This window comes from Sus scrofa, chromosome 11, assembly GCF_000003025.6.
Source record: "Sus scrofa isolate TJ Tabasco breed Duroc chromosome 11, Sscrofa11.1, whole genome shotgun sequence".
NCBI classification, from domain to species: Eukaryota; Metazoa; Chordata; class Mammalia; order Artiodactyla; family Suidae; genus Sus; species Sus scrofa.
This window is the reverse complement of record NC_010453.5, coordinates 25191248-25212259: the sequence shown is the minus strand read 5'-3', so window position 1 is coordinate 25212259 and position 21012 is coordinate 25191248. Positions and strand designations below refer to the sequence as shown.

The 21012-nt window shown below is 41.4% G+C and overlaps 1 protein-coding gene across 1 annotated transcript in view; it reads right to left on the bottom strand.

Moving 5' to 3' along the window:
* Positions 1–21012, bottom strand: part of VWA8 (von Willebrand factor A domain containing 8) — a 390508-nt gene that overhangs the window by 243028 nt on the left and 126468 nt on the right. The window contains 3 exon segments of the mRNA XM_021065625.1: positions 2965–3080; positions 11786–11863; positions 15142–15310. Coding sequence (XP_020921284.1) covers positions 2965–3080; positions 11786–11863; positions 15142–15310 — 363 coding nt within the window.

Here is a 21012-nt window from a genome sequence, read left to right as displayed (position 1 = left end):
GGTGCATAGGGAGCCATGTCCTCAGATGAAGAAATGTTTCAATCTGAACTCAACCGGCGTAAGCAAGTAAGTGAAACATATTTTTAAAAGTAAATTAACAGGATCAAAAAAAAGCTAATATATAATATTTAACAAATTTGGGCTAGAGAATTTCTTCTGACTTTAATAATAGATTTTATAAATATAAATCATATCGATTTTTGTTTTAAAATTTTCTATGACATTCAATTTCTTTTCACTGCTTTAATAGGGAATGAGGTCATTTAAAAAAGAAAACTTTATGCACCTTTTTCTTTTTTTGTCTTTTTAGGGCCACACCTGCGGCATATGGAAGTCCTCAGGCTAGGGGTCGAATCAGAGCTACAGCTGCCAGTGTGCACCACAGCCACAGCAACACAGGATCTGAGCCATGTCTGCAACCTATACCACAGCTAATGACAACACCAGATCTTTAACCCACTGAGCGAGGCCAGGGATCCAACCTGCGTCCTCATGGATGCTAGTCGGGTTTGTTAACCACTGAGCCATGACGGGAACTCCTGCACCAGTTTTTTTAATTCCTTCCTGCCACTGTGCTATCCTGAAGAGAAGGTTAATAAAAAGGCCTTTGATTCTGTGGCTTTGCTAAAGTCAAGAGATGATGCATAAATGAGACAGCTGTTTTACTATGTGCAAAGAGTCATGGGGTGGTAACCAAATATATGTTTTTATCATATATCTAGATTTTATTTTTTTGCATGAGAATAAAGTAGTAAATTTTTTATTTTTTAACCAGTTATTGACAAGTCCATCCATTCCCACACTGATTTATAATGCTGCTTCTAAAATATACCGAGTTCCCAGAAACATGTGAGGCTGTTTCAGGACTCTGTAGTCTATTCTAATGGCCTTTTTGTCTTTTCTTGCACCAAATTTCACTGAAATATAACTTTGTGATGAGTCTTGATATCTGACAGAGAAAGTGCATCTCCAAAATCTTTCTCAAAATTTCTTTGGATATTCCTGGCCTATTACATTTCTGTGCCAATTTTGAGATCAGTTTGTCAAATTCACTGTAACTTTGGTGGTGTTGGACTAGATTACATATATATCAATTTGGGGGGAAACAAACATCTTGACAATACTTAATATTCCCTTCGATGAACATGGTATAGCTTACTATTTATTTATTTATTTAAATAGAGAGAGAGAGAGAGAGAGAGAGAGAGAGAGCACGTGCTACATTTGGTTTGTTAGTAGTTCATTTAGAATTTTTATACCCATTCCATGCATTTGATTTATAATTTTCCTTATTATATAATTTATATAATTTTACATTATTCTTGTCTGGTTTAGGTATCAAGATTATACTAGACTCAGAAAGTTCCAATTGTGGTTCAAGCAAGTTATGAACCTGACTAGTATCCATGAGGATGCAGGTTCAATCCCTGGCCTTGTTCAGTGGGTTAAGGATCCAGCATTGCCTTGAGCTGTGGTGTAGGTCACAGATATGGCTCAGATCCCATGTGGCTGCAGTTGTGGTGTAGGCTGGCAGCTACAGCTCTGATTCAACCCCTAGAAGATTATACTGGACTCAAAGTGAATTGCTGTTTTTACTATTGTGTACTTTATAAAACAGTCTCTAGAATGCTTTGGGCATGATTATTTCTTTCATTCCAAAGTACTATTTTCCCATAGGCTCCAAAACTGTTTACATTGCTTAGCACTGACTATATACTGCTATTTCCACACATCTATAACCAAGTTCTGACTAAGAAAACACTGGATAGATGACAAATTTATCTCTCTGTATATATTTTCATCAGTTTATGACCCTAAAAGATAGGCAATTGAAGCATTTTTTTTCTAATTTTCTTTTGGAAGTCTAATAAGTAATCTACTTAAAAGGAGAATCAAATTTGATGATTTCTCATAATCACTAGCTATTAAATAATTACTTCAAAGACACTGGAAACGAGCCTCATTTTAACCTCTTTCACCACAGAGAGAACAAATTCAAGTGGCAACATAAGGAGCTTACTTTAACTACAAGAAAAATTGTCCACTGAACTGAAAATTTATAGAGGGAACTTAGAGAGCCTCCTAAGCTGAATTTAGATTCTCTTTTAATTCCTTGAATATATCAAGGAATGAATGTCATAACCACCATAAAAATAATTACCCGATCATATAAAAAGAGGCTAAAAGAAATCTCTGGGCCTACTGGACATTATTATTCATCGTTTCTTATTCTTCTTTTAAAACAGTCTCATGCAAGTACAATTCCGTAAGGAAATTCTATAAACCAATGTTCTATAATAATTTCCAAACAAGTATGAAAAATATACATTAGTGTAGACTGAATGGATGTTAATTTTGTCAAGTTTGGGGAACAGAGAAGTACTGCCAAGCAGTTCCACTGCAAATTTGGGAGGTCCTAAGTGTAAGACTTAAGATTTAAGAACACTTGCTCAGGAGTTCCCGTCGTGGCGCAGTGGTTAACGAATCCGACTAGGAACCATGAGGTTGTGGGTTCGGTCCCTGACCTTGCTCAGTGGGTTAAGGATCCGGCGTTGCGGTGAGCTGTGGTGTAGGCTGGCAGCTATAGCTCTGATTCGACCCCTAGCCTGGGAACCTCCATATGCCGCGGGAGCGGCCCAAGAAATGGCAAAAAAAAAAGACAAAAAACAAATAAGCAAACAAAAGGAACACTTGCTCAGCGTTCAAATACCAAACTTACTTTCACTTCTTTACTACTGTCTGACTTGAGTAATGGCTTAGAGTTTTCTCATCTATAAAAACCTCTTTAAATTATTGTTATGCCGAAGATTATATATGGTCTAAAAACGGAACAGAAGGCTGAAAGAGCTACATAGTCAAACCAATGCTTTTTCCAGACCTGTGAGTACAGACTATCAGACTTATGTTACTGTTTCAGCAAAGACTCAGAAACTTGAATTCAGTGAGAAAGCAGAACAGAGTTACCTGGCAAGGCAGGCTTTAGTGACAGCACTGTGAAGATTTTCATTAGGATACTGTGCCAGTCGACGAGAAATCCTCAACAGCTGTCTCGTAGACAGTGATGCTGCCAACGACTGTGCCTATCAAAAGCCAAAGAAAGGCTGTTAAGAGTCTTGCTTTAACTTGCTGCAGGTCCCTTTTGGATGAGTATCGTGCAGAATTCATTATTCTTGAAGGACAAGGCCAAACTTAAATATGTGCTGTTAAATAAACAGAAACCAATTTACACTTGAAATATCCTTAATGACTTTTTTTTTAATTCCATAAAAAGTGTTTATTAATTAAACCCAATTAAAGAGCCATAATACATGTTTGGGGAGGGAAGTGGAGGCTGGATGGAGGAAAGATGTTACATGATACAGGCTGCATCTGACTTACAAACAGCTCTCATGTACAATGAACTATTTGTTCTTTTTTTTTTTTTTTCCTGCTGCTTACACAAAGCCAAACTGTTGAGATAACAAAACAAAACAAAACAAACAAAAAAAAATCTTAGAGCTTTAAGCAGATCTATGATTTCTGAAATACAGTAAAGGAACTCTGAACAGTTTAGGCTGCTGACCACAGAGGTGTCAATCAGTTGTCACTTGAGTAGCAACTTGCAGTTTGGAATCCTTCCTTTACACTGTCAGAATAATTTCACTTTGTGTTCTTACTCTTCTCCAAATCCCATTAACTAAGCTGCTAGTATAGGACTCAGGATGTGGTAAGTACCAATACATATTTGCTGACTTGAATTTGAAGTTATCTTAGCAGGCAGCATAATGTAATAGTAAAATTTATAAGGTTTGGAGTCAGACAAATCCCTTTATTAGCTGTGTGACCTTGGCAAATTACTTCAACTCTTTAAGCCCCAGTTTCCACATCTTTAAGATGGAAGTAATAATGCCTTCCCTTTTAAGGCATTATGAGTATGAGAATTAAGTTAGAAAATTATTCTAAAGCACTTAGCTGAGGTCAGACACATATGAGTGCCCAAGAATTGGCAGCAATTATCATTAGAAGTCAGTCTCTTCAAAATGAAAAAAACCTGACAGAGGAAGGGAAAGGGACCTACACATTAAAAGGAATTTAATGTATCAGATTATTACTGGTCTAATTCCTAACTTAGACCAGCAGCATTAGAAAGCAGTGGTTTTCACTGAAAAACTACAGAAGGAAAGAACTTTTGAAGCAACTGGCCCATTGGGAGGACAGAAGAGGCCAGGGTGACATGTCACAGAGTGTGACAAGGACAGTAAAGGGAAAGAAACCTAAGGAAAAGGAGAAAGGGACTCTATGAAATTAACAAAGGGTTTGGAATGAGTGGGTATGGAGGCCAAAGCTACTTTGTATATTTGTTCCTTTTAGCCCTTTGCTTAAGGTCCTGGCTATATGTCCCCAGGAAGAAAAAAATGAATCAACTTCTCCCTCCTCACGTATTTCACAGCTTCACGAGATGCTGGTCTGCCGTTACTAGCATTATATTTTCGCTACAGCTTGGGTTATATAGTCCTTTGGGCACTAGGTTAGGAGCTTGACTACCATTTAGAAAGACTAACCTTTTTTTCCATTAAAAAACACATTCTAAGTTTCAAAGAACTTGGAAGGCAACATTTGGTTCATGCTTTTTCAACAAATTTGCATTCTAGACATGGAGACAATATTGAAACATAAGAAACATACACTGCAGTTCAAAATAGCACATAAGTTAATGCCAAAATAAGCGGAGCACCTGACAACAGCTCTAGGGCTTAACATGTTCGAGTGGGCAGGAGAAACAAGCTATGAACAAAGGCCTGAAAGCAACAGGAACAGAGATATGTGCAGAATGGGAGGAAACCAGCCCAGCTTTCCTAGAGGGTCCCGCTGGAAAGCTTGTTGGCAAATAATAAAGACCTGTGACTCACATTTTGAGGAGTTCGATCTTTCTTCTAAAGGCAATAGGACTTTGTTACTTGTTACTCTGTTACATGTTACTACATGATTTCAGAAACGACTAACCCTGAAGTAGCAGGTAAAGCAGTTGAAGGACAGAGAGAACTAAGACCGGACACAGAAAGCTACCTCCCTTATCTGCCTATTTAAAGATAAAGTCCTACAGGACTGGCAATAAGAATGGGGAGAAGGGATCGAACAAATGTTTCAAAGGACTTGGCAACCGACGGATGTGAGAAAGGGGGAAGAATCAAGGATAAGATTGTTTCAACCAGGATGAGAAGTGAAAGGTGATGCAGCCATTCCCATCCTTAATACTTGAGGCCAGGAAAAATTCCTCTTTTAATCATGGAAAATGTCTGACAAATGATTCCAACCAGAGATTTCTTACGGCAGGAATACTATTAAATCAATACAGTAGGAGTTCCTGTCATGGCTCAGTGGAAACAAATCTGACTAGCATCCACGAGGATGCAGGTTCGATCCCTGGCCTTGCTCAGTGGGTGAAGGATCCTCCGTTGCCATAAGCTGTGGTGTAGGTCGCAGATGTGGCTCGGATCTGGCGTGGCTGTGGCTGTGGCTGTGGCTGTGGTGTAGGCCGGTGGCTACAACTCCTATTGGACCCCTAGCCTGGGATCCTCCATATGCCGTGGGTGTGGCCCTAAAAAGACAAAAAAAAAAAAAAAACAGAACCAAAAACAGTAACTTTCCAGGTTATAATATTTTAATCTTCTTCCAAGCATGACACAGAGTTCAGGCTTCACATTTCATTCCATTCCAGGGATCAGTAAGGTCTCCTCATGAATTTGAAAAATATCAAATCAGTTGATAATGCCCAAATGCTTTATAATAGCATCCACTGTTAGACCAGAAAGACCACTTTAAGTCGAGCCATTTAAGTGTTGAGTAAAAGGTTTGGCTATTTCTGTTCTCACATTATGACCAATTAAAAATTGAGACTGCAATTTAAAAACCCTAATGTGCTTAACATTTGTAAGATCCAATTTCGAAAACTGCAGTTTTATCTCGCAAAAAAAAAAAAAAAGAAAAAAAAAAAAGGGTGAGATGTGAGCACATCCACTTAGTTACCATGGTTATTCAATTTAAGAGCACACCTCATGGGTTTTTTTGGATCAACATGATTAATCATAGCACTCCTTCTCAAAAATATAAAGGGTCTGATCAAAAATTATTCAAACTGAATGTTCTCTTTTTCCTTTTAAAGAACTTTTTAGGAAAATGTAATGTTCTCCAGGAGAGAAAACCCTAGGGAAAATCTATTAGCAAATGAATAACTAATTAATTAATCAACTGATTCGGGCATTCAGCAACCATTTGTGATGTTTTTACTCTGGGCCAGGCACCAGGATGCGAAAGGAGCAACAACATTGGCTTCCACTTCGGGGAGTTCAAATACACACGGGTGAGACAAAAATAAACTGTGATACAGCGGCAATAGGTCAGTATCAGAAGCACATGCAAGTGTCAAGAGAGCAGAGTGGTGATGAAGGTTTCTTCCGCCTTCGGGGGCTGGGAGAGACCCGTCAGAACAGGGACTGAGGGACCCTGGACAGGGAGAGAGCGCACTCCAGCATCACCTAACTAAAGCAGAGAGAGTTCCCGTCGTGGCGCAGCGGAAACGAATCCAACTAGGAACCATGCCGATGTGGGTTCGATCTCTGAGCTGTGGCGTAGGTCGCAGATGCAGCTGGGATCCTGCCTTGCTGTGGCCGTGGTGTAGGTCGGCAGCTGTAGCTCCAATTAGACCCCTAGCTTGGGAACCTTCATATGCTGCGGGTGCGGCCCCAAAAAGCAAACAAACAAAAACACACTAAAGCAGAGGATTTGGGTACATGGGGGGCTTGGAAAACAGCAGAAAGCGAAGTGTGGTGGAGCTGAGGTGCTTCCAGAGAGGCTGGAGGAAATGAGGCTGGAAAAGCAGCTTAGGGTCAGGGGGAGTCTCGGGCACACTAAGTAGGTCCTTGTCCTCCAGTCTCCAGGCAAAGAGAATCCATCCCTTAGCAGTTTTAAGTCAGGGGAAGACCTTATGAACTAGATTTGGGAACGATCACTCCAGAGATAATATAGAAGAGTCATTCATTCATTTATTTAACAGCCTTTTTTTTTTTTTGCTTTTTTTTTGCTTTTTTTAGGGCTGCACCTGTGGCATATGGAAGTTCCCAAGCTAGGGGATGAATTGGAGTTACAGCTGCTGGCATACACCACAAGCCACAGCAACACCAGATCTGAGCCACGTCCGAGACCTATACCACAGCTCACGACAATGCCAGATCCTTAACTCACTGAGTGAAGCTAGGGATTGAATCCACATCCTCATGGATACTAGTCAGATTCGTTTGTGCTGTGCCACAACAGGAACTTTGAACATCTACCACATAGTCGGCAAAGTTTTAGATGCAGGGGACATAGCAAGGACCAACACAAAACCCCCTGCCATTGCAAAACTGAGCAAAGGAAACAGTAAAAAAAATAAGTAAGTATGGAGTTCCCGTTGTGACGTGGCAGAAATAAATCCAACTAGTATCCTTGAGGGCCTGGGTTTGATTCCTGGCCTCGTTAGTGGGTTAAGGATCCAGTGTTGCCGTGAGCTGTGGTATAGGTTGCAGATGAGGCTCGGATCCCGAGTTGCTGTGGCTGTGGTGCAGGCCGGCAGCTACAGCTCTGATTCAAACCCCTAGCCTGGGAAATTCCATATGCCATGGGTGCGGCCCTTAAAAAAAAAAAAAAAAGAAAAGAAAAGAAAGAAAGAGGAGTTCCTGTTGTGGCTCAGTGGTTAACAAATCCAACTAGGAACCATGAGGTTGCGGGTTCGATCCCTGCCCTTGCTCAGTGGGTTAACGATATGGCGTTGCCGTGAGCTGTGGTGTAGGTCACAGACTCGGCTCAGATCCCGCATTGCTCTTGTAGGCTGGTGGCTATAGCTCCAATTAGCCTGGGAACCTCCATGTGCTGCGGAAGTGGCCCTAGGAAGGAAGGAAGGAAGGAAGGAAGGAAGGAAGGAAGGAAGGAAGGAAAGAAAGAAAGAAAGAAAGAAAGAAAGAAAGAAAGAAAGAAAGAAAGAAAAAAGGAAGAAAGAAAGAAAAAAGGAAGGAAGGAAGGAAAGAAGGAAAGAAAAAGAAAAAAAAAAAGAGTGAGTAAAACATGTGTTTTGTGTCAGAGGGTGATGAGCCTTATGAAGAACTTTAAAGCAGAAAGAATGAAATGGGAGGAGATGTGATTCTAAGCAGAGGGCTTCAGGAAAGCCTCACTGATACGGTGACATTTGAGCAAATCCAAAAGGGGTGTGGGAGCAAACATGTTGCTTTCTGGGCCAAGGAAACACCACATGTGTCCTCGTAAAAGGGAGACAGAGAGAGATAAGACGTAGACACACAGAAGAGAAGTGATGGGGAAATGCAGGCAGAAATTAAGGCGATGAAGTCAAAAGTCAAGGAATGCTGACAGCTGCTAGAAACTTGGCCTTGGAAGGGCCAAGAATGGATTCTCCCACTGAGTCCCTACGAGTGCCATCCTGCTGACCCCTTGATTTCAGCTCAGCGACACCCGGTCCAGTCTTTTGACCTCCAGATCTGTGAGAAAATAAATTTCTGTCATCATAAACCACAAGTTTATGGTAATCTGTTAAAACAGCCATAGGAAAGTAATCCAGGGCCACGTAAGGAATGAACTACTGGTGGGGAGGGCAGTCAAAAGGAAATAGGGAGTTCCCATTGTGGCTCAGTGGGTTAAGAGCCCGATGCTGTCTCTCTGAGGATGTGGGTTCGATCCCTTGCCTCACCCAGTGGGTTAAGGATCCTGCGTAGCTGTGACTGTGGCATAGGTCTGCAGCTGTAGCTCTGATTCGACCCCTAACCTGGGAACTCTGTATGCTGCAGGTGCAGCCATAAAACAAAAGAAGAAGAAAAACAAAACAAAAAAAAACCCAAAAAATGATATTCCAGGAGAAAGATTATGAAATCCAATACTAGGACAATGATTGACAAAAGTTAAGAAAACAGACATTAAAATGATGGAATTTGGGAGTTCCCGTCGTGGCGCAGTGGTTAACGAATCCAACTAAGAACCATGAGGTTGCAGGTTCGATCCCTGCCCTTGCTCAGTGGGTTAACGATCTGGCGTTGCCGTGAGCTGTGGTGTAGGTTGCAGACTCGGCTCGGATCCTGCGTTGCTGTGGCTCTGGTGTAGGCTGGTGGCTACAGCTCCGATTCGACCCCTAGCATGGGAACGTCCACATGCCGCGGGAGTGGCCCAAAGAAACAGCAAAAAGACAAAATAAATAAATAAATAAAATGATGGAATTTGTTTTGGGGTGAAGTGGAGATAGTGGGAAAGCAAGGTGTCTACAATGATGCCAAGGTTTCTAATTTAGGTAATTTGGTAGACAGATTATTAACAAAGTCAGGAATTAAATAAGAAATAGAAATAGATTTAAAGGGAAGGACAGGTTAGTTGTGTAAAATATGGTGAATCTGGAGCGATGCCAGAGTTAAGAAGTGAAAGAAACTAACATTTACTAAGCCACAACTGAGGAGCAGATTCTTTATATACTTTTTGTTGTTGTTGTTGTTGTTGTTGTTGGTCTTTTTGTCTCTTTGGGGCTGTACCCATGGCCTATGGAGGTTCCCAGGCTAGGGGTTGAATCGGAGCTGTAGCTGCTGGCCTACACCACAGCCACAGCAACACCAGGTCTGAGCCGTGTTTGCGACCTACACCACAACTCACCCCAATGTCAGATCCTCAACCCAGTGAGGGAGGCCAGGGATTGAACCCTCGTCCTCATGGATACCAGTCAGGTTTGTTAACCACTGAGCCAAGACGGAAACTTCTGCATTTTCATGTTTAATCACTGCAACCTCCTTATGAGGTAGATGGCATTTCCCATTTTATAGATGAGAACACTGATGCTCAGAGTTAGTGGCAGCCCTTGCTCTTTCCAACATACCCAGGAGTTTCCAACTTTTTAATACATCAAGACTCTCTTTTTTTATTCCCCATGCCCTGTGTTTTAAAAGACTTTCTTATCAAACTGCTTTTATTAAAGAATAATTCATTTTTTACTTTTTGCACTTAAATGCAAGTATAGCCACATGTGTATAACAATCATGCTTCTGACTGACATGGGATAACGAGACTTAGGTGTTAAAATTCCAGCCCAAAGAAAATAACATTTTCATTAGTCTTTTCATCCTTTTTGTAGGCAAATACATAATTTGCCTTGGGCTTTGTAAAGTATTAAATATTTCTTAAAGACATCAGATTGAAAACTAACTTTTCCTCTTATCCCTAATACAGCTCGAATGACATTGATTTTATTGGACTTTTGAAAGCAGGGAGAAATTTTTGTTACAATATTGAAATGTTTTTAAATGTGGATGTTAAAATAAAAGCAATGCAAGAAACTTTTTTAAAAAGGAAGCAAAATGTGCCAGCCCCAAATCTCCTGTTTTGACGTATTGATTATTTTGGTTTGTTTTATTATTTATTTGTTTGTTTGTTTTTGCTTTTTAGGGCCACTGGTGCAGCATATGGAAGTCCCCAAGCTAGTAAACTGGAGCTACAGCTACCGGCCCACACCACAGCCACAGTAACTCGGGATCTGAGCCGCATCTGCAACCTACACCACAGCCCATGGCAACGCCAGATCCTTAACACAGGGCGCGAGGCAAGGGATCGAACCCACATCCTCTTGGATACTAGTCCGGTTCATTTCCGCTGAGCCACAACAGCAACTCCCATGTGGATATCTTGATTTAAAGTTATTTAAGAAATAGCTGGTGCAAGAAGGACACTCTGATGCTCCTTTGTCCCCTGAAAGCAGGAGATAAATGTCCTATGGGTGCCCGCTCTGTACCAGGAGGGCTGAAGGCATCCTTATCATGAGAAATAGGAAACTTAGGGCTGAGAAGGTAATATAAACAAACCTTATTACTTTTTCACTTAATAACTAGTCCAAGCCCATACTTCTTTGTCTTAACGCTTCATAATTTTATTCTTTCTTTGTCTAAAAGGGAAAAAAGCTGCCTGCTTTGGTCATCGCCCACTTGGGTCAAAATTTTATGGGGCTTCTGCATATACACAATTAAATGTGTTTGTTTTTCCTATTAATCCATCTCTTGTCAATATAATTATTAGGCCAAAGGACCTAAAAGGGAAGAAGGGAAATGCTTTCTACCCTTATACCATCCCAGACTATAAGTGCAGTCAGAAACAGGGTCGATGAGGAAAGAGAAGTTAGAAGTGGAAGATAAAGTTGGAGGCGTTAACACAGAGGTGATACTTGAACCCATAAAGAACAGATGAGGAAGTTCCCGTTGTGGCTAAGTGGGTTAAGGACTTGATGTTGTCTCTATGAGGACTAAGGTTCAATCCCTGGCCTCGCTCAGTGGGTTAAGCTTCCGGTGTTGCCTTCAGCTTCGGCATAGGTTGCAGACGCAACTTGGATCTGGTGTTGCCATGGCTGTGGTGTAGACCCCAGTTCCAGCCCCAATTCGACCCCTAGTCAGGGAACTTCCATATGCTGCAGGTGCAGCCATAAAAAGAAAAAGAAAGAAAAAAGAATAGATGAGATAAGCTTGCTGAGTACAGAAGACAGAGGAATAGAGCCAAACCCCCAGGAATCCCCAAGGACTCCCCAAGAGCCAAAAGTTGTTTCCTATGACACCAGCCACGAGGAGCTGGAAAAAATGTTAATCACTGAAAGAGTAAGATATACACATCGGAGAGAGCATAGCCTAAGGGATAAAAATTATCAGCTTAAAAAAATATATTTGAAAGCACTGAACTCTAAGAACATAAAGGAGCAGCATGTCAACAACAGAAAATCCTATGGGAAAGAGCCCAGACTTACTGTTGGATCCTGTGTCTCTCTGAGTTTGTGTGTAAATGACAACAATTTGTCCAAAGCTTCCTGAGGTATACTGGGGACCTGTATTAAGAGAGAATTAAGGAAAGAAAGAATAAATTGGGATCTTGGATCAGTCAACCAGAAATCATGGCTACTTATCAAATAATCTTGGAATTATATTTTTAGAAAGTCTCTACTTAAAGGTATCATGTTTCACTTTTGTTTTTTGTCTTTTCGTCTTTTTAGGGCCTCACCTGTGGCACATGGAGGTTCCCAGGCTAGGGGACCAATTGGAGATGTAGCCGCCGGCCTATGCCAGAGCCACAGCAATGCCACACCCAAGCCATGTCTGCAACCTACACCACAGCTCACGGCAATGCTGGATCCTTAACCCACTGATAGAGGCTAGGGATCGAACCCACAACCTCATGGATCCTAGTGGGATTTGTTTCTGCTGTGCCACATGGGAACTCCCTCATGTTTAACTTTTGGATAAATCTGCTTATTTATTCTTCTCTGGAAACATTTTCCTCTCTGCTCACTCCTTAAAAATCCGGTGGCTAAAACCAGGCCACTCTTCATTTCCAATTCCATCACCAGGATAAAACTGAAAGGAGCTTCTAATTCAGTTAAAAACTGGCAACTAGTGTACCCATACCATAAACTTCATATTTCAGCCTACATTCATTAAGAAAAAAGAACCTTTTCACATATCCTTTTATGGTAGCCTCAACTCTAATTTAGGCATTTTTCTTACTGAAAATAAACTTCTTCATTTAGTGGGTATCTTACATCTCTGTCTACTAAGTGACATAAAGTACTCTTCTATAAAGGGTGGATGCTCAAGCTGTCCATGTGTTCAAGGGCTTTAAAACCACGTACTTGGGGGGCACGATCTATTTATCAATGAACTCTGAAGAACAGCTGCCGCCAAACACACACTGGTTGCTTTTAGCTATACTAATTTTAATCTCACATAGTATTTATTTGAATTGAATTTTAAGAAATTTTTACATAAACAGTACCAAATTTAAAATTCTAATTTAGGAGCTCCCATCGTGGCTCAGTGGTTAACGAATCCGACTGGGAACCATGAGGTTGCGGGTTCGATCCCTGGCCTCGCTCAGTGGGTTAAGGATCCAGCATTGCTGTGAGCTGTGGTGTAGGTTGCAGATATGGCCTGGATCCCGAGTTGCTGTGGCTCTGGTGTAGGCCTGAGGCTATGGCTCCGATTCAACCCCTACCCTGGGAACCTCCATAGGCCGCGGGAACAGCCCAAGAAATGGCAAAAAGACAAAAAGACAAAAAAACAAAACAAAAACAAAACAAAACAAAACAAAAAAACCCCATAAAATTCTAATTTAAAAAGAGCAGAAGAAGATGGTAGAATAATGACTGGTATAATGTGATGATTTCAGAAACAAACTGCTCACGGTTTCTTTGGTCATTGAGGTAACTGGACCTTTTAAAATGCAAAGTTCTCTTCAACACACACCCATGTAGTCTTTAAATCAACATGGGACATGAGAAGTAGGACTGTTTCCATTTTCAGATGAAGAGACCGTGGTTGAGTAATTTACCCAACCAAGATCTAGAAGCTCACAAGTAGTGGCTTTGACATTTAAAGCCAAGTTGTTTGACTTTAAAGTTTACGTGCTTATCCATAACCATGCTCATAAGACCTCGAATGAATCGGTACATTCTGATATTTCAAAGGGGATGGGTGCACTTATGCAAAATGGTAATTATCAATGATCTAGGCTAGCACTGTCAATAGAACTTTCTATGGTGACGTGGGAACGTTCTTTATCTATGCTATCAGTCACTTGAAATAGGACTGAGAAACTGGGCAGTGCTACGACACCAAACAGCGCAGTTCTAGAACTCCAAAAGTGCTAAACACAATACTTGGTGAAGGCAGACCCTGAAACAACAGATTACATACACCACAAACCACCAGACAACTACCCACTTAAATATAGGATATATTACAATCCTGAGGGGACCAGGACTACCTCCAGGACTACTTAGTATTTTCTTTTCTTTTCAATTAAGGAAAAAAACTTTGAGGGGATAATTTTCCTTTTTTCTTTTTCTTTTTGCTTTTAGGGCCACACCTGCAGCATATAGAAGTTCCTAAGGTAGGGGTCAAATTGGAGCTGTGGCCGCTGGACTACACCACGGCCACAGCAACTCGGGATCTGAGCTGTGTCTGTGACCTACACCACGGCTCACGGCAATGCCAGATCCTCAACCCACTGAACAAGGCCAGGGATCGAATCCTGCATCCTCATGGATCCTAGTTGTGTAGCTTAACCACTGGGTCATGAAGGAAACTCCCTGAGGGGATAATTTTCTTTTTATCGCTATGACCATGGAAGTGGATTTTCAACTCCTTTGTTTCTCATTTTTTAAAAATAAAGTATAGTTGATTTACAATGTTGTGCCAATTTCTGCTGTACAGCAAAGTGAACCAGTCATGCATATATATACATTCTTTTTTTTTTTTTTTTGTCTTTTTTTTGCCATTTTCTTGGGCTGCTCCCATGGCATATGGAGGTTCCCAGGGTAGAGGTCGAATCAGAGCTGTACCCACCGGCCTACGCCAGAGCCACAGCAACATGGGATCCGAGCCACGTCTGTGGCCTACACCACAGCTGACGGCCATGCCAGATCCTTAATCCACTGAGCGAGGCCAGGGACCGAACCCACACCTCATGGTTCCTAGTCAGATTCGTTAACCACTGAGTCACAACGGGAACTCCAATATATACATTCTTTTTCTCTTATCATCCCCCATCATGTTCTATCCCGAGATTGTACACAATTTCCTGTGCTAGACAGTAGGAGCTTGTTGTCCATCCATTCTAAATCTAATAGTTTGGATCTACTAACCCCAAGCTCCCCATCCATCCCCCTCCAGTATTTTCTATAAAATCTAAGGAACTAAAATATATTTAGCCTCCTCTAATAGTAGGAACTTAAAATAGTCGCATTCAGCTGACCGTTAAAGAAAGGAAAAGGAATCCCCAAACTGCCTCCACCTGAGAAAAAAAGGAGAGCCAGCCTACATTCATGGTTTTCGAAGTGTGGCCCCCAGACCAGGGGCATCAGCATCGCTTGATGGTACCTGATGGTACAGATTCTCATGTGCCATCCCAGAACTACCAACTCAGCAATATGTCATTTAACAAACCCCCTAGATGATTCTGAAAAATGTGGATGTCTGAGAACCATTTTAGGAGGAAATGTGGAAATAGACAGAGCCCAAAATATCCAACTCTGCTCAAGCAGGTGTCAAGAATGCCTTAAAAAGAGAATAGCTGAAGGCAACAGGCTAGTGCTGGCCTCATTCTTACCATTTCCTTAATCACTTGGATTTCTTCACTCTTGACAAGTGGTTTCATGTAATGGAAAAAGAACATGGTTAAGAATTCTGGTCCCAGCCACTGCTGTGTTGTGCTTCCAATAACAGGGGGTTCTGCCAAAGCGATGATTCTGAAGGAGGGGTGGATGGGAAAAATTGATCTAAAAGGGAACAAAATTTTCAAAAAAATAGAACATTTCATGTTAGAAATTAGGTCATGGTAGCTAAAGCCTAAACAATAACGAGGCTACATAATACAGTCAAAACTCATATCCAAAAAACAAGCTTTACAAAAAAAGTCAGGACCTTCTGTTTTTTAAAATATTTTTTGATATTGAAGTATTGTTGATGTGTAATGTGTTAATTTCTGCTGTACAGCAAGGCGATTCCACTGCACATATATACATTCTTTTTGAAAAAATATCAGTTTCCATTATGGTTTATCATAGGACACTGAATACAATTCTCCGTGCTATCTAAAAACCTAAGATTAAAACAAAAGAAGTCTCAGCAACTGCTAATATAGGATGTTACATATCCACTGATGAAAACTCCATCCCTGGCACAAACTAGTGTTTTGGATTTGTTGTTATGCCTACAGTACATTTTCTCCAGACGGGATTAAGATGGTGCAATAGAAGGACTGGAACTCACCTTCTCTCATAAAAACAACAGAATCACAACTCAATGCTGAACAGCCTTCGACCAAATGCACTGGAAACTACTCCAGAAGACAAAGAAGAGGCCACATCAAGATGGAAGCTACCAAGTCCAGCCACCCAGTGCTGGTCGCCCCTAGCCAGCAGGGAGTAGCTACAGAAGATCGGAGCATCGCCCCATCCCATATAACAAAAGGCTGGAATGATAGGTTCCCAGGAGGATGAGACAGACCCCCCTCCTCCACCCTCAAATGTGATTATTCACATGGAGACCTGCTGTGGACATGAGTACCGCCCAGCATAAGATCTACACCCTTACCCGGAATGTGGAGCATAGAATAACCACCTACAAGGATTCACTGCCCTCAGTCAGGGACTCGACGCCCTACCCCTCCCTTGACCTTTCCTTCCTCCTTCGTCGTTCCCGCCATGAACTCCATCCAGCCACAGATTCCTGCCACAGATCCTTTACAAGCTTAGCACTTTCTCACAGTCAGGGCTGGTGCCATCCTGAGCTCAGCCTGTGTGCCTCTGATGCCTTCATAAATCTCTTTTGCTTTACCAAAAAAAAAGAAAAAAAAAATTCTCCATAGTCCCTTGAAACCAAATCCCACGTAGTCCATATATAGGTTCCCTGCCGTTACTCAGAATCTCCTGTTTTTCAAGGAACCCCCTCTGCATCAATCACAGAAAGACCAAGAAGTATGATCCAGGATGAGACTTTTGACAATAGAGAAAATTTAAGCAGTGTAAGGGATTGGATTAAAATTAAAATTTGAATTGGCAATAAGAATATTTAGGTCTTAAAAAGGTAGAGAAATGTTAACTTTTATATAATTCACCCTTCTGTCACTTTATTATTATTATTTTATTTATTTTTTTTTTCTGGCCACATCCCAGGGCCAGGGATCAAACCAGAGCCACAGAAGTGACAAGGCAGGATCCTTAACCTCTAGGCTACCAGGGAATTCCACCCTTCTGTCATTTTATAGGAAACAATATGCCTTTTAAAGTGACCTCTTTGATAAATCTTTGCTAAGGAATCTGAGCATACAAATAACCTAGGCCACATGGGGGAATAAGATAAGACTTCCCAGGGTTTGTGAAATGACTTGAGTAGATTTTGAAGGCGCTAGAAGCTCTTTATCATGATCTAATCATGGGTGATATAGTCAAGTTCTTATCAATTCTCAAAAAATACCTTTGCAAATATACCTTTGGAGGGTTATCTCATCCTTGCTGAGAAAGGAGAGATGAGACTCAAACACTTGCCAGGATCTTCAGAAAAATAAAAACAAAGGGACATAAATGGCATTGCTTCGCTGCCATTAACTATTACCATAGAACTCAACAGTTAAGTGAGCAGCAAGAATATCAGGAGATAGGACACGTGGAGAGAGAATCAGATAAATACTCTGAAGATCTCACATGAAAAAAAGTCTGCCCAATACAACATGTAAGGATACTGAGTCCCTGGCTGCATGGTCTATCATTTAAGGGGGCCACAGCATAATTTGCAAGCCATGGTAAAGCAATTTTTAGATATGACCATTTTTTTTTTTTTTTGTCTTTTTGCCATTTCTTGGGCTGTTCGCGCGGCCTATGGAGGTTCCCAGGGTAGGGGTCAAATCGGAGCCATAGCCGCAGGCCTACACCAGAGCCACAGCAACTCGGGATCCGAGCCACGTCTGCAACCTACACCCCAGCTCACGGCCACGCCGGATCCTTAACCCACTGAGCAAGGCCAGGGACTGAACCCGCAACCTCATGGTTCCTAGTCGGATTCGTTAACCACTGAGCCATGACGGGAACTCCTAGATATGACCATATTTAGAGTCTGGGTGAATTCATAAAAAGTACCAAATATCATTTTATTTCTCTAAGAAGAAAAAAAAAAAAAAAAGACTTATTTATAGATATTCAAGCGTGGCATGAGGATGATCCCTCCAGAGGGGGTGGTCTAGGAAGAGAGGAAAAGATGACAACACGGATGGTGCCTGAAAGTCCGGAGGAGAACATGATCGCTCAGGATTGCTAGTAGTTCGGTAGTCATATGACAGAACCTGGACAGAGAAAATTCTCTGATTTAAAGGCTAAAAGGGAAGGTCATTTCATTTTCCACTTCTGCTCAGTGGTTTGCTATAATCCAGAAGAGTCTGCTTCATGGCCCAGCCACAGATGTTAGCTTCATCCTTGATCCTCCTCTCTCAGCTGGGAGGAAAGAGGGTGGGAGAAACACAGAGGCTGCGTATTTGTGCTCTGCTGGAAATTAAAGCTGCAGGTACAGACTTTAACTCAAGACAGAGAGGGATACTAAATTCGGGCACCACCAAAGCCAAAATCCAGCAGGCAAGCCGAAAGGGGAAGTCCAATTTACATCCTTGAACCCACAGGTCAGGAAATAGGTGCCACAGTTGAGCTGTAAATCTAGTCCCACAAGAACAAGTCCCATGAAAGCAAGCTAGTTGATTTACACTTACATAAGGCAATGGTCATTGCTTCTGAGGTACCTCGTGTGTGGCTTGCTTGCTCTTTGGTGCTGATTCTAGCAGAGAACCCAAGTGAGCTGGTCCATTTTTAAGCAAGCAGTTTCTGGGAGTTCCCACTGTGGCTCAGTGGTAACGAACCCAACTAGGATACATGAGGATGTGGGTTCGATCCCTGGCCTCCATCAGTGGGTTAAGGATCTGGCATTGATTACCCTGAGCTGTGGTGTAGTCGGCAGCTGCAGCTGTAGCTCTGATTCTATCTAGCCTGGGAACTTCCATGGGTGCAGCCCTAAAAAAAAAACAAAAAACAAAAAAGTGAGCGGTTTCTGAGGGACCTCATGGGTCAGGCAGAGAAGCCTATGCTGACTATACAAACAGGCATCAAAACTACTGAATAACAGGATGAGAAGGACCTTTTTGTTTGCTAGGTTCTCCGCAAAGCCTTCCTTACATATAAATAGGTCCTATGGAAACGCATTTCCTGATGATGTGAGGTTCTCCACGTCTGGAAGTCAGAGCGCAGAGTATGCCTGAGGATTGGCCACGGACTTTCAGGTGATCTGACAGACTGGTGGGGAATACAGAGGCTTCTGAGAAAGTGGGAATAATTGAGAATCAGGAAACACGCACTCTTAAAATTGAAAATCGAGGTTAACTTCAATTTTACTAGAATGTAACAACAAATAACAAATGAAACTAAAGGTAAAGATTAACATCGGATAAACAGATATTACTATATAAAGAATGACAGCTTGAAAGGCAAAAGGATCTTTTAAAAAGACTTAAAAGATTAAAAGATGGGGGGGTCAATGTATTTGTTTGAGGGTGTAAGTTTTTAGGGAGGAAGGTACTTTCCAAGGCTCCTCAGCAATAAAAAGAATGAATTATCGATACACGTAACACGGATGATCCCAAAAGAATTATGTTGAGTGAAAGAGCCAGGCCCCCAAGAGTACATATTGTGTGATTCCAATTATATAAAGCTCTAGAAAATGCAGGTTATATAGAATAACGGGAAGCAGATTCCTAGGGGTGGGAGAGGAGGGTGAGAAGGGACAAGGGAGGGATTACGAAGGGGTCTGAGGACACTTTGGGGATCCCAGCTGTATTAATTCTCTTGATTGCCGTGATGGTGTCAGAAGTGTATAAAAATAGCAAACTGGACACTTTAAACAGGCAGTTTTTAATACGTCAATCATACCCCAACAAAACTATTAACAAAAGACTTCAATACATTTCAATCTCTTGAAGGAAATGATATGCTACATTTGAACTTGAAGCAATGATATCAAAGCTTTTTATAAAGATATTACATGAACCAGAAGAGGATTCTGTAATGCCTTCCACGCTCTAATTCTAATGTTCCATCTCAGAACTTAGAGGGTATGCAGTTCTGTACACTGTCCATGTTTTCCCTTTGTTGCAATGGAGCAAAGTGCACGGACCAATTCCTAACTCATCTTTATATCACACAATGTCTGGAAGACAGCAGATGCTAAATACGAGCAAACGAGTGAACAAATAAATATACGGTTGCTGTTAAAAACCATCACTGCAAGAAAATTTTTGAAGACCTTTGGTGGCAAGAACAAAGCAAAGGTAAGAGAGAAGAACCGAGAAAAATGATTTCCCATCCAAAAGTAGAGCAGCTTAGTCTAAAGCTGGTCTTGAATGAATTTTTGAAAGACCGTGCATTCTCATATCAAATATTTGATACGTTTGTGAATCAACACAACAAAACTCACTACACACAATAATAAGTAATTAGACCCTTCATAGGCACAGAGCTTAGAACATTTCTTTGACCATAATAATGTCTAAGATTATTTTACAAAATCATAATTTGCTTAAGTCTCTTTAAGCATCAAACACAAAGACTTTGCCATAATACCATACATCTACCTAGAATTTTGTTAAAAAAAATTTTTTTTTTTTTGCCTTTTTTTAGGGCTACAACCACAGCAATATGGAGGTTCCCAGGCTAGGGGTCTAATCGGAGCTACAGCCGCTGGCCTATACCACAGTTCACAGCAACCATGGATCCTTAACCCACTGAGCGAGGCCAGGGATCGAACCCGCAACCTCATGCTTCCTAGTCAGATTCGTTTCTGATGCACCACGATGGGAACTCCAGAATTTTGTTAAAAATTTACATGGCCGAATTTTCCAGCAAAGAGATCCTGAGATTTCTGAGAGAGGTAGGAAAGAATGCTCAAATCCTAACCAGCTTCAAACATGAGTAAGAGTAAAGGGTGCAAGGACTCCAGCTGACTGAGGATTATGCTTCACTGTCCAGGTGTGATTCACAACTGATTCACAAAAACTGGGAGATTATAAACTGTTTTCAATCTTGAATCACCATGATAAAAGTGCAAATGAAAGCATACAACTGAGACCACGCCCTGAGGCTTTACTGCATCCCTGAGATAACCAGAAGCCTTTCCTTGGTAAAATAAACTATTAGTCATTCACAGAAATGCTCATTCCCCCACCCCCCCATCAAGGCTCTGGTCAACAGCAGGAAGAGACACATTTAGAAGCCTCTAGTATTTGTACACCTCCTTTCCCCAAAGACGTTTTCTTGCCACAGGAAGCAGTTCTATTTTGGTCCTTATTTCCTGTGAGAAATGCAGGCATGGTGTTGGGTTTGCGTGGACACCAGGCTATTTCTAACTACCACGTCCACAGTGTTCCTGGGGTCTTGCAACAGAAGGA